This window comes from Salvelinus sp. IW2-2015, unplaced genomic scaffold, assembly GCF_002910315.2.
Source record: "Salvelinus sp. IW2-2015 unplaced genomic scaffold, ASM291031v2 Un_scaffold2109, whole genome shotgun sequence".
Classification (NCBI taxonomy): Eukaryota; Metazoa; Chordata; class Actinopteri; order Salmoniformes; family Salmonidae; genus Salvelinus; species Salvelinus sp. IW2-2015.
This window is the reverse complement of record NW_019943447.1, coordinates 1,730-14,996: the sequence shown is the minus strand read 5'-3', so window position 1 is coordinate 14,996 and position 13,267 is coordinate 1,730. Positions and strand designations below refer to the sequence as shown.

The window sequence follows — 13,267 nt, the reverse complement described above, 5'->3', positions numbered from 1 at the left end:
TGGAGGCTTAATATCCGGACCTAGTGAGATATACATGGAGGAGGTTTAATATCCTGACCTAGTGAGGGATTATACATAGAAGGTTTAATATCCTGACCTAGTGAAGATATACATGGGAGGTTTAATATCCTGACCTAGTGAGATATACATGGAGGTTTTAATATCCTGACCTAGTGAGATTATTAACATGGATTGTTTAAATATCCTGACTAGTGAGATATACATGGAGGTTTAATATCCTGACCTAGTGAGATATACATGGAGGAGGTTTAATATCCTGACCTAGTGAGATATACATGGAGGTTTTAATATCCTGACCTAGTGAGATATACATGGAGGTTTAATATCCTGACCTAGTGAGATATACATGGAGGAGGTTTATTATCCTGACCTAGTGAGATATACATGGGGAGGTTTAATATCCTGACCTAGTGAGATACACATGGAGGAGGTTTAATATCCTGACCTAGTGAGATATACATGGAGGTTTAATATCCTGACCTAGTGAGATATACATGGAGGATGTTTAATATCCTGACCTAGTGAGATATACATGGTGGAGGTTTAATATCCTGACCTAGTGAGATACACATGGAGGAGGTTTAATATCCTGACCTAGTGAGATATACATGGAGGTTTAATATCCTGACCTAGTGAGATATACATGGAGGAGGTTTAATATCCTGACCTAGTAAGATATACATGGAGGTTTAATATCCTGACGTAGTGAGATATACATGGAGGAGGTTTATATCCTGACCTAGTGAGATATACATGGAGGAGGTTTAATTCCTGACCTAGTGAGATATACATGGAGGAGGTTTAATATCCTGACTTAGTGAGATATACATGGCGGAGGTTTATATCCTGACCTAGTGAGATATACATGGAGGAGGTTTAATATCCTGACCTAGTGAGTGTAGGTAGTTGGTGTGACTGAGTGTAGGTAGTGTAGTTTGTGTACTGCAGTTAAACTACACTAGTTAGTGTACTGTTAGTGGGTGTAGTGTACTGTATTGGTGTAGCTGTTAGTGGGTGTAGTGTACTGTTAGTGGGTGTAGTGTACTGTTAGTGGGTGTAGTGTACTGTTAGTGGGGTGTTATGTAGGAGTAGTAAGTGGGTAGCTGGGTTTAGTGGGGTGTTTCCTGTTTTGGTCCCTCAAAGCCCTTCTTTATCGAATATACGCGTTCCTTTATCCCTTCCCTGAACTCTTCTCTCTCTTTATAGCCCTCAGAAAAGGAGGGAAACAGTTTTCTGCCACGCTTGCTTGATAGAGCCACAAAGAGAAGTGGAAGAAGGGATGAGAGATCTGAGGTTGAGGAATAGAAGAGCTGGAGAAGAGGGAGGAGGAAAGCGGGGAGAGAAGACTGTCTTCGTGCGCTCAGATTGAAGCCAACTCCCGAAGATCCAAGCGGTTCAGTGGCAACAGGGTAGAAGTGTGGTGTGGTTACCTCCATGTATATCTCACTAGGTCAGGATATTAAACCTCCTCCATGTATATCTCACTAGGTCCGGATATTAAACCTCCTCCATGTATATCTCACTAGGTCAGGATATTAAACCTCCTCCATGTATATCTCACTAGGTCCGGATATTAAGCCTCCTCCATGTATATCTCACTAGGTCAGGATATTAAGCCTCCTCCATGACTACTAATGGCCTCTGCTCTCTTCTTCTCCATCCATCTCTCTGTCACCATGACTACTAATGGCCTTTAACACACACCTCCCTTTCTCCCTCAGGTTCTTACCAAGCTGTGGAGCATCATCTGCTCATTCTCCTCTGCTCCCTTCTTCTCCATCCCTCTCTCTGTCACCTGTCAACCAGGAAATACAGCATAATGTGTGGATGGATAATTCTCTCCTACCTCTTTTATCCATCCATTAGTAGTCTTTCTTTTTAAGGACTCAGGGTAAACTTGAGGGTTAAGCTGATGCATTCTGGATAATGTTGTATTTTCCCCATATTGAACAAAATGTAAAAGTGATTAATGAAATATAATAAACTTAGAATATTCACATTTGTTTTCCTTGATCATTCATTTAAAGAGTTTGTCCTGAAAATGAAGTGTTTCAACAATACTTTATATGCATGTATATAACGACATGTCTGATGTTTTATAGATGTATAGACTACAGAAGAGGAGACATTTGAATATTACTGATTTCAATTCTATTTCCTTCCATTCAAATAGCAATTCTGTATCCTGTTTACTACTTAAATTCAACATCAAGAATTGATTAGGTATTCTGAATCCAACCATTCCTCCCTCCGTACTGACCAGTGAGGTTGCCATGGTTCCGTTGGTCTCTGAGCTCTTCTCCTGCTCCCCTCCTCTCCCAGGACCCCCATTGGAGCTGCAGTTGGTAGAGTTGGGGCAGGAGTCCTGGCTGACACTGGGGCCGTTGACCAGCAGGCCTTGGCTAGCTTCAGGGTTGGAGGGGCTCGAGGGGCTGGCCAGGCTGGTAAGGCTGTGGTTCTCCCTGGTCAGTCTCTTCACTAGCGCCCGGGCCTCTTGGAAACGACAGCTGAGGAACTCCCTCTCTTCTCTAGACCTCCGCTGCCATTCCTCCATCTCCTCACAGCGCTCACGCAGGGCCTGGTTGCTGCGCTGCAACGCCTCTACACACACACACACAATCTGTGCCTCATTGTGGATCAAAGAGAGTATTCCAGTCGTGTGTGTGTGTGTGTGTGTGTGTGTGTGTGTGTGTGTGTGTGTGAGTGAGTGAGAGAGACATACCTCGGAGCTGCTGGTTGTCTCCCAGTAGTCTGGTCACCACCTCATTGGCTGCCAGCTCGGGTGGAACCCGGAGAGCCCCGCCTCCCTCGTCCCCTGCCATGTCCCAGGTGTCGTTCTGGGGCTGTACCATGCTGCTGAACCATGTTAAGATGATGCATCATACACGTAGACGGACACACGTCATCAGCTACTAGTAGTAGGCACATTTGTGAACTACTAAACTTGGAACCAATCAGACCTGTCGTACATACCCCTGGTGATGATGGCAGCCAATGGCCTGCTATCTAGGATGTAAACCACAGCCTCACGTGATAAGAACATTCATGACTCAAAATATACAGGGTCAGTAGCTACAGTGGGGAGAACAAGTATTTGATACACTGACGATTTTGCAAGTTTTCCTACTTACAAAGCATGTAGAGGTCTGTAATTTTTATCATAGGTACACTTCAACTGTGAGAGACGGAATCTAAAACAAAAATCCAGAAAATCACATTGTATGATTTTTAAGTAAATAATTTCATTTTATTGCATGACATAAGTATTTGATACATCAGAAAGCAGAACTTAATATTTGGTACAGAAACCTTTGTGTGCAATTACAGAGATCATACGTTTCCTGTAGTTCTTGACCAGGTTGCACACACTGTAGCAGGGATTTTGCCCACTCCCCATACAGACCTTCTCCAGATCCTTCAGGTTTCGGGGCTGTCGCTGGGCAATACGGACTTTCAGCTCCCTCCAAAGATTTTCTATTGGGTTCAGGTCTGGAGACTGGCTAGGCCACTCCAGGACTTGAGATGCCTTCTTACGAGCCACTCCTTAGTTGCCCTGGTCTGCTGTTTCGGGTCGTTGTCATGCTGGAAGAACAGCCACGACCATCTTCAATGCTCTTACTGAGGAAGGAGGTTGTGCCCAAGATCTCGCGATACATGGCCCCATGCATCCTCCCCTCAATACGGTGCATCGTCCTGTCCCCTTTGCAGAAAAGCATCCCCAAAGAATGATGTTTCACCTCCATGCTTCACGGTTGGGATGGTGTTCTTGGGGTTGTACTCATCCTCTCTTCTCCTTCAAACACGGCGAGTGGAGTTTAGACCAAAAAGCTCTATTTTTGTCTCATCAGACCACATGACCTTCTCCCATTCCTCCTCTGGATCATCCAGATGGTCATTGGCAAAATTCAGACGGCCTGGACATGCGCTGGCTTGAGCAGGGGGACCTTGCGTGCGCTGCAGGATTTTAATCCATGACGGCGTAGTGTGTTACTAATGGTTTTCTTTGAGACGTGGTCCCAGCTCTCTTCAGGTCATTGACCCAGGTCTGCCGTGTAGTTCTGGGCTGATCCCTCACTTCCTCATGATCATGATGCCCTACGAGGTGAGATCTTGCATGGAGTCCCAGACCGAGGGGTGATTGACCGTCATCTTGAACTTCTTCCATTTTTCTAAATAATTGCGCCAACAGTGTGCCTTCTCACCAAGCTGCTTCCTATTGTCCTGTAGCCCATCCCAGCCTTGTGCAGGTCTACAATTGTATCCCTGATGTCCTTACACAGCTCTCTGGTCTTGGCCATTGTGGAGAGGTTGGAGTCTGTTTGATTGAGTGTGGACAGGTGTCTTTATACAGTAACGAGTCAAACAGGTGCAGTTAATACAGGTAATGAGTGAAGAACAGGAGGGCTTCTTAAAGAAAAACTAACAGGTCTGTGAGAGCCGGAATTCTTACTGGTTGTTAGGTGATCAAATAATTATGTCATGCAATAAAATGCAAATTAATTACTTAAAATCATACAATGTGATTTTCTGGATTTTTGTTTTAGATTCCGTCTCAAGCAGTTGAAGTGTACCTATGATAAAAATTACAGACCTCTACATGCTTTGTAAGTAGGAAAACCTGCAAAATCGGCAGTGTTATCAAATACTTGTCTCTCCCCACTGTATGTACAGGCACTGTATAGTGGTGACTATATACAGGGTCAGTACCATATTAACAATTACAGGGATACTGGAGTGATGAGGTAGATATGTATAGGGGTAAGGTGACTATATACAGGGTCAGTACCATGTTAACAATGTACAGGGATACTGGAGTGATGGAGGTAGATATGTATAGGGGGACACTATATACGGGTCAGCCATATTAACACTGACAGGGATACTGGAGTGATGGGGTATATATTACAGGGGAAGGGACAGGGATACTGGAGTGATGGAGGTATATATGTACAGGGGAAGGGACAGGATACTGGAGTGATGGAGGTAGATATGTATAGGGGGAAGGGTACAGGGATACTGGAGTATGGAGGTAGAATGAGAGGACAGGTACTGATGAGGTAAAGTATAGGGGAGAGACAGGGATACTGGAGTGATGGAGGTAGATATGTATAGGGGGAAGGGGACAGGATACTGGAGTGATGGAGGTAGATATTAATAGGGGAAGAAGACAGGATAACTGGATGATGGAGAGATAGTATAGGAAGGGACAGGGATACTGGAGTGATGGAGTAGAGATATGTACAGGGGAAGGGACAGGATACTGAGTGATGGAGGTAGATATGTATAGGGGGAAGGGGACAGGGATACTGGATGAGGAGGTAGATATGTTATAGGGGGAAGGAGACAGATACTGGAGTGATGGAGGTAGATATGTATGAGGAAGGGACAGGGATACTGGAGTGATGGAGGTAAGATATGTATAGGGGGAAGGGACAGGGATACTGGAGTGATGGAGGTAGATATGTATAGGGGAAGGAGACAGGGATACTGGAGTATGGAGGTAATATGTATAGGGGAAGACAGGGATACTGGAGTGATGGAGGTAGATATGTATAGGGAAGGGGACAGGGATACTGGAGTGATGGAGGTAGATATGTACAGGGAAGGGACAGGTATACTGGAGGATGATGGAGGTAGATATGTATAGGGGGAAGGACAGGGATACTGGAGTGATGGAGGAAGATATGTACAGGAAAGACAGGGATACTGGAGTGATGAGGTAGATATTATAGGAAGGTGACAGGGATACTGGAGTGATGGATAGATATGTATAGGGGGAAGGGACAGGGATACTGGATGTTAGATGAGGTAGATATGTATAGGGAAAGGACAGATACTGGAGTGATGGAGGTAGATATGTATAGGGGGAAGGAGACAGGGATACTGGAGTGATGAGGGTAGATATGTATAGGGGGAAGGAGACAGGGATACTGGAGTGATGGAGGTAGATATGTATAGGGAGGAGAGAAGGATACTGGAGAATGGAGGTAGATATGTATAGGGGAAGGTGACAGGATACTGGAGTGATGGAGATAGATACAGAACCATCAGAAAGTATTCAGACCCTTCACCTTTCCACATTTTGTTACGTTACAGCCTTATTCTGACATTGATCAAATAAATCATCCTCATCAGTCTACACACAAAACCCATAATGACAAAGCAAAAACAGGTTAAAAAAAACAAGAACAAAAAACATATTTTTGTATAACCTTATTTAACATATTTTGTATAACTTATTCCCCCAAAAAGGCTTCCTGCGGGGACGGGGCTGGAATTAAAAATGTAAAATAAAAATCTAAATATAGAACAAAACACACGTCACGACAAGAGAGACACAGAGAACACAACACTACATAAAGAGAGACCTAAGACAACAGCCCGGCGCAACACAACTTTTAAAAAACCTGTTATCGCTTTGTCATTATGGGCATTGTCTGTAGATGGGTTAAATGCATTGTTTCCTCATCAATTATAGAATAAGGCTGTAACGTAACAAAATGTGGGGAAAAAGTCAAGAAGTCTTAAATACTTTTCTAATGCACTGTATGATGATTGTATGTGAGTGGGTGTGTTTAGAGTATAAATGATGAGTAAGTTTTGGTGGATGTGTTGGAGTGACAGTGTGTAGGAAGAGTGAATGTTCTTATGTGGCCAAGTTACAGTTGACTTTAATCTATGTGAAAATCAGTGTCAAGACCTGAAAATGGTTGTCTAGCAATGATCAACCACCATTGACAGAGGTGAGAAAATTCTGAAAAGCATAAAGAAATGTTTCACACATCCAGGTGTGGAGGGCCCTTCAAAGACCCAGAAAATTACAGCTGTAATCCAGGTGGAGTGCCCTTCAAAACCAGAAAGATTTACAGCTGTAATCCAGGTGTGGAGGGCCCTTCAAAGACCAGAAAAGATGTACAGCTGTAATCCAGGTGTGGAGGCCCTTCAAAGACCCAGAAAGATTTACAGCTGTAATCCAGTGTGGAGGGCCCTTCAAGACCCAGAAAGATTTACCTGTAATCCAGTGTGGAGGCCCTTCAAAGACCCAGAAAGATTTACAGCTGTAATCCAGGTGTGGAGGGCCCTTCAAAGACCCAGAAAGATGTACAGCTGTAATCCAGGTGGAGGGCCCTTCAAAGACCCAGAAAGATGTACAGCTGTAATCACTGCCAAAGGTGCTTCTACACAGTATTGATTCAGGGGTGTGAATACTTATGCAAATTGAATATTTCTATATTTAATTTTCCCAAGAAATTACAAAAATGTCTAAACTCATGTTTTCATTATGTGGTATTGTGTCTATTTAATAATTGTTTTTATATTCAGGCTGTAACAAAAAAAATTGGACTATATCAAGGCTATGAATACTTTCTGAAGGTTTGAAATCGTGTTTATTTATTTTTACAGGGACAGTGCACATTAATCATCAGCTGGCGAATTTTCAACCGCAGTCCCTGTTCTTTATAATTTAGCATAAAAAAATTCAGTAACTCTTGAACTGTTCAAGCTCGAGACAGCAAACCACTCAACAGTAACTCTTGAACCGTTCAAGCTAGAGACGCCTGTTCAGGCAGCTTAACATTTTCAGGCTAGCCATCTTCTTTTTTTGGCCGTTTTAGTTTTAGCAGGACATGCAACCTCATCTCCCCCTCTTACACAATTGATTTCAACGTGATAATTGATATGAGTGATTGACAAAACAGTTTTGCCTCTCTTTTGGAGACCCCCATATCAAAATGCAACACAACCCAAAAAAAGTGTGGCCCACTGTCTTCTGCAGGTTGTCCTCTAACCAGTGACAAAAACAATATCCAGGTTCCATGTGTTTTGTTTTAGTTGTGGACAGCTCATACAACCTGATTCCCCCTCATCCATATCAGTGATTTATTACCAAAACAACAGGGTTTCTGGTGCATGTGCAGTTTATAAGGTGCTCGTAAAAATAAATCAATAAATAAATAGAATGATTAATATTGTTGCACATGTACGTGTAGATAGTACCTTTTATGTTTTCAATATATCACAACCTGTTTCTGAATATTGGTTATTGACCTGGACACGTAAAACAGTGTTTTGACATTGGCCTATTTATCAAAACGTCTTGTCAACAGGAAGCAGTGACAACAATTTTCAACTTACATGTTAGCAATATAAATTGAACTTTCAACATTAAATTTCCAATATTGTACTGAATCAGTTAAAAACTGCTGAATGAGTCCAAAACCATGCTGCGGTTAATTTATTTTGGATTATATAACGTTAACAGAAATGACCAACACGGGCATTTCCCTGCCTACTTTATCTATAGGCAGTCGGTCTGTTCGGCGCTAGCTAGGCTACTTTCACTTCTAGCTCCATCCTGGTTGGTTTTGATACGTACCTAGCTAACCTACTGTATTTTTTTACCTAGTTAGCTAGCAGGCTAACAGCTAGTAACATTAGCTAATGAAGTTTGAAACACGGTTAGTTCGCTTGCCAACTTTTAAGTCATATGAACCAGTACCTTGGCTTGAGGAGACGAGATCTCCTCTGACGCCCAGCCGTTACATACGGTGCGTATGTACCTACTTCCAAAAAAGGTCTACAAATATTTAGTTGTTCTGCGAAACTCCATATTTTGGTGAATACCGAACGTATTTTTTACCTAACGTTTGAATGATCTTGGGCGTCGGGTCTCCTCAAGCCTAGGACTAGGTACTGGTTCACCAGGCATAAAGCCTATAGCTAGGTAAGGTTAGCTAGACAAACATGATGTGGCTAGCTATATGGCTAATTCTGTCTACGCTAGCCATGACAATCACGTCAGCTAGTTAGCACAACAGTGGCAGCTGGCAGCCAACGACATGACTTTAGCTAAATATATATGTAACTAACGTTAGTTGTTTAACTAACATGAAACCTTACCTTTTATCTGTATACGTAGTTAGTTGGCGTTAATCAGGCTGACGTTAGCTAACTAAGCTCTGGGTTGACTGTGGCAGACCAAGCGTATTTCCGCAACTGACACCACTTCTAGATTGTATTTCTATTCAAATCTGATGAAATAATTTCCAGTGATAGTTCTGACATTCTTCTGATGTAGCTAGCTGTCAAAGCGACAGCGCTAAGCTAACTTGCACCAGGAATCCCCCTTTCTATTTCCGCACTGTGGGAGATTTCTTCTTCGATGTGGTTTAACGGCGGTTGGAATCCAATATGTTGCATTACCGCCACCTACGAGACTGGAGTACAACTGCCTTATATTTTGCTTGAAAAATAAATAAATACCCTACCATCTAACGCTCACAATTTTTTTCTTCCAAAAAGATATACAATTTCAATAAAACTAACCTACTCCACTTTTTAAATCTATCTAGTCATACCTCATGCCAACAACCTGAAAGGATGGGACATCACCACTTAACACACCCTGTAACTCTTCTGAAGTCTAGTCTTGCACACACACATAGTTCTCTGCAGCTGCCACCACAACCTCCATTTTCTACAACTTGCACTCCATCCCTGCAGTACAGTTGAGAACCATTGCTATAAATCCAATCTTACTGAAACATACAGTTGAAGTCGGAAGTTTACATACACCTTAGGCAAATACATTTAAACTCAGTTTTTCACAATTCCTGACATTATAATCCTAGTAAAAAAAATCTCTGTTTTAGTAAGTTAGGATCACCACTTTATTTTAAGAATGTGAAATGTCAGAATAATAGTAGAGAGAATGATTTATTTCAGCTTTTATTTCTTTCATCACATTCCCAGTGGGTCAGAAGTTTACATACACTCAATTAGTATTTGGTAGCACTGTCTTTAAATTGTTTAACTTGGGTCAAACGTTTCAGGTAGCCTTCCACAATAAGTTGGGTGAATTTTGTCCTATTCCTCCTGTGTAACAGTATGGTGTGTAGGCCTCCTTGCTCAGACACTTTATCAGTTCTGCCCACAAATTTTCTATAGGATTGAGGTCAGGGTTTTGTGATGACCACTCCAATACCTTGACTTTGTTGTCCTTAAGCCATTTTGCCTCAATTTTGGAAGTATGCTTGGGGTCCTTGTCCATTTGGAAGACCCATTTGCGACCAAGCTTTAACTTCCTGACTGATGTCTTGAGATGTTGCTTCAATATATCCACATAATTTTCCTGCCTCATGATGCCATCTATTTTGTGAATTGCACCAGTCCCTCCTGCAGCAATGCACCCCCACAACATGATGCTGCCACCCCCGTGCTTCACGGTTGGGATGGTGTTCTTCGGCTTGCAAGCCTCCCCCTTGTCCCTCCAAACAAAACGATGGTCATTATAGCCAAACAGTTCTATTTTTGTTTCATCAGACCAGAGGACATTTAAAAAAAAAAACGTTCTCGTCCCCATGTGCAGTTGCCAAAACGTAGGCTTTTTAATGTTGGTTTTGTAGCAGTGGCTTCTTCCTTGTTGAGCGGCCTTTCAGGTTATGTCGATATATGACTCGTTTTACTGTGGATATAGATACTTTTTGTACCTGTTTTCTCCAGCTCTTCACAACGTCCTTTGCTGTTGTTCTGGGATTGATTTGCACTTTTCGCACCAAAGTACGTTCATCTCTAGGAGACAGAAGCGTCTCTTCCTGAGCGGTATGACAGCTGTGTGGTCCATGGTGTTTATACTTGCGTACTATTGTTTGTACAGATGAACGTGGTACCTTCAGGCATTTGTAAATTACTCCCAAGGATGAACCAGACTTGTGGAGGTCTACAATTATTTTTCTGAGATCTTCGCTGATTTCTTTTGATTTCCCATGATGTCAAGCAAAGAGGCACTGAGTTTGAAGGTAGCCTTGAAATACTACATCCACAGGTACACTCTCCTTGACTCAAATTATGTCAATTAGCCTATCAGAAGCTTCTAAAGCAATGACATCATTTTCTGGAATTTTCCAAGCTGTTTAAAGGCACAATCAACTTAGTGTATGTAAACTTCTGACCCACTGTAATTGTGATACAGTGAATTACATTTAAGTCATTTAGCTGACGCTCTTATCCAGAGCGACTTACAAATTGGAAAGTTCATACATATTCATCCTGGTCCCCCGCTGGGGAATGAACCCACAACCCTGGGCATTGCAAGCGCCATGCTCTACCAACTGAGCCACACGGGACCAATTATAAATGAAATAATCTGTCTGGAAAACATTGTTGGAAAAATGACTTGTGTCATGCACAAAGTAGATGTCCTAACTGACTTGCCAAAACTATAGTTTTTAACAAGAAATTTGTGGAGGTGGTTGAAAAACAAGTTTTAATGACTCCAACCTAAGTGTATGTAAACTTCTGACTTCAACTGTATGTGTTTGTATGTGTGTATTTCAGGCTTCCTGGATTTCTAAGCAGCTGATTAGGTCAGCCCCACGATGATTTGGAGCTCCGTACCCTCGCAGGGGAAACAGCTGTTGTCAATTATCAACTCCTTCTCCAGCTGGTATAAACCAAGAAGAGAGAGAGCATCTTTGATGTACTGTGTTGGTTGTTGCCCAGTGACAGTTTTGTTGAAAGTATTTTGTAGCTGCCACTTCTGAGGTATGTGTATGCCAAAAGGACTGTGTTTTTGATTATTGAAATTGTTCACTTTACGTTAGTAATTCTTCTGTTTTTGTTCCAGGAGGTGAAGGCTGCTTGGGAGTGCTTAGGCAAGAGGCCTGGTGGGCATACATATACCCGTAGTATTTACTGTCTATGCCCACTAGGTAAGACCTGGGTGGACCATCCCATGTATTTTGGTTAGCGCTCCAGGGGGTGTTAAAAGGTTAGGTAAGTAGTGGTTAGGTAGGAGAGGGGACTTTTTAAACTTTTACTTTCTTTGCTTTGGTTCCGTCCAGCCCCTTTTCTCCAAATTACCGTGTGAAGGAATAAATTCCCTGTTAAAGGTAATATTTCTCTGCCTCTGTCTCATTTACTCCACCTAAGTCACATACCCTCTTTACCTCCACCTACACTCACGTACCTCTTACCTCGCCTACAGTCACGTACCTCTTTACCTCCACCTACAGTCACGTACCCTCTTTACCTCCACCTCCAGTCACGTACCTCTTTACCTCACCTACAGTCACGTACCTCTTTACCTCCACTACAGTCACGTACCTCTTTACCTCCACCTACAGTCACGTACCTCTTTACCTCCACTACAGTCACGTACCTTTTACCTCCACACAGTCACGTACCTCTTTACCTCCATCAGTCACGTACCTCTTTACCTCCACTCGTCACGTACCTCTTTACCTCCACTCAGTCACGTACCTCTTTACCTCAGTCACGTACCTCTTTACCTCAGTCACGTACCTCTTTACCTCCAGTCACGTACCTCTTTTACCTCCAGTCACGTACCTCTTTACCTCCAGTCACGTACCTCTTTACCTCCAGTCACGTACCTCTTTAACCTCCAGTCACGTACCTCTTTACCTCCAGTCACGTACTCTTTACCTCCAGTCACGTACCTCTTTACCTCAGTCACGTACCTCTTTACCTCCAGTCACACGTACCTCTTTACCTCCAGTCAGTACCACCGTACTCTTTACCTCCAGTCACGTACCTCTTTACCTCCAGTCACGTACCTCTTTACCTCCAGTCACGTACCTCTTTACCTCCAGTCACGTACCTCTTTCACTCCACGGGGAGTTGAAGGGTGTTGTGTTCCCTCCAAGAGGCGTAACATCAAAACTCAAAAGAACAATGACTCCAACCTGTCTGTCACACCAAACGACGAGCATCAAACACTGGTAATCTTCCGCTTAACTTGTCAATAGGGGGGCGCTGTTTTCACTTTGGAATAAATCATGCCCAAATTAAACTGCCTCGTACTCTATTCTAGATCATACAATTTGCATATTATTATTACTATTGTAAAGTGAAAGTTTCCTTTCCTAGGAAACTAAAAGCGAGGCGGCCGTCTCTGTCGGCACCGGAAGTATCAGACTTATAGATGACCTGGAGCCAGTGGGTTTGGCGACGAATATGATGTGAGGGCCAGCCAACGAGAGCATACAGGTAGCAATGGTGGGTAGTATATGTGGCTTTGGTGACAGAGCGGATGGCACTGTGATATACTGCATCCAATTTGCTGAGTAGAGTGTTGGAGGCTATTTTGTAAATGACATCGCCGAAGTCGAGGATCGGTAGGATAGTTCGTTTTACGAGGGTATGTTTGGCAGCATGAGTGAAGGATGCTTTGTTGCGAAACAGGAAGCGGATTCCAGATACGTTTTGGATTTGAGATGCTTAATGT

The 13,267-nt window shown here is 42.9% G+C and overlaps 1 protein-coding gene and 1 long non-coding RNA gene across 2 annotated transcripts in view; one reads left to right on the top strand and one right to left on the bottom strand.

Moving 5' to 3' along the window:
• Positions 1-9,165, bottom strand: part of ikbkg (inhibitor of nuclear factor kappa B kinase regulatory subunit gamma) — a 15,780-nt gene extending 6,615 nt beyond the window's left edge. Inside the window, exons 1-4 of the mRNA XM_070439993.1 lie at positions 8,923-9,165; positions 2,744-2,874; positions 2,282-2,622; positions 1,751-1,816 (exon numbers count right to left, since the gene is read on the bottom strand). Coding sequence (XP_070296094.1) covers positions 1,751-1,816; positions 2,282-2,622; positions 2,744-2,873 — 537 coding nt within the window. The 5' untranslated portion in view covers position 2,874; positions 8,923-9,165. The remainder of the gene's footprint in view (positions 1-1,750; positions 1,817-2,281; positions 2,623-2,743; positions 2,875-8,922) is intronic.
• Positions 9,166-11,438: 2,273 nt separating this feature from the next.
• Positions 11,439-13,033, top strand: LOC112072969 (uncharacterized). Its single transcript, XR_002894433.2, has 5 exons — positions 11,439-11,565; positions 11,648-11,732; positions 11,865-11,912; positions 12,633-12,761; positions 12,910-13,033. It is a non-coding gene; the product is annotated as an uncharacterized lncRNA (long non-coding RNA).
• The last annotated feature ends 234 nt before the right edge of the window (positions 13,034-13,267 follow it).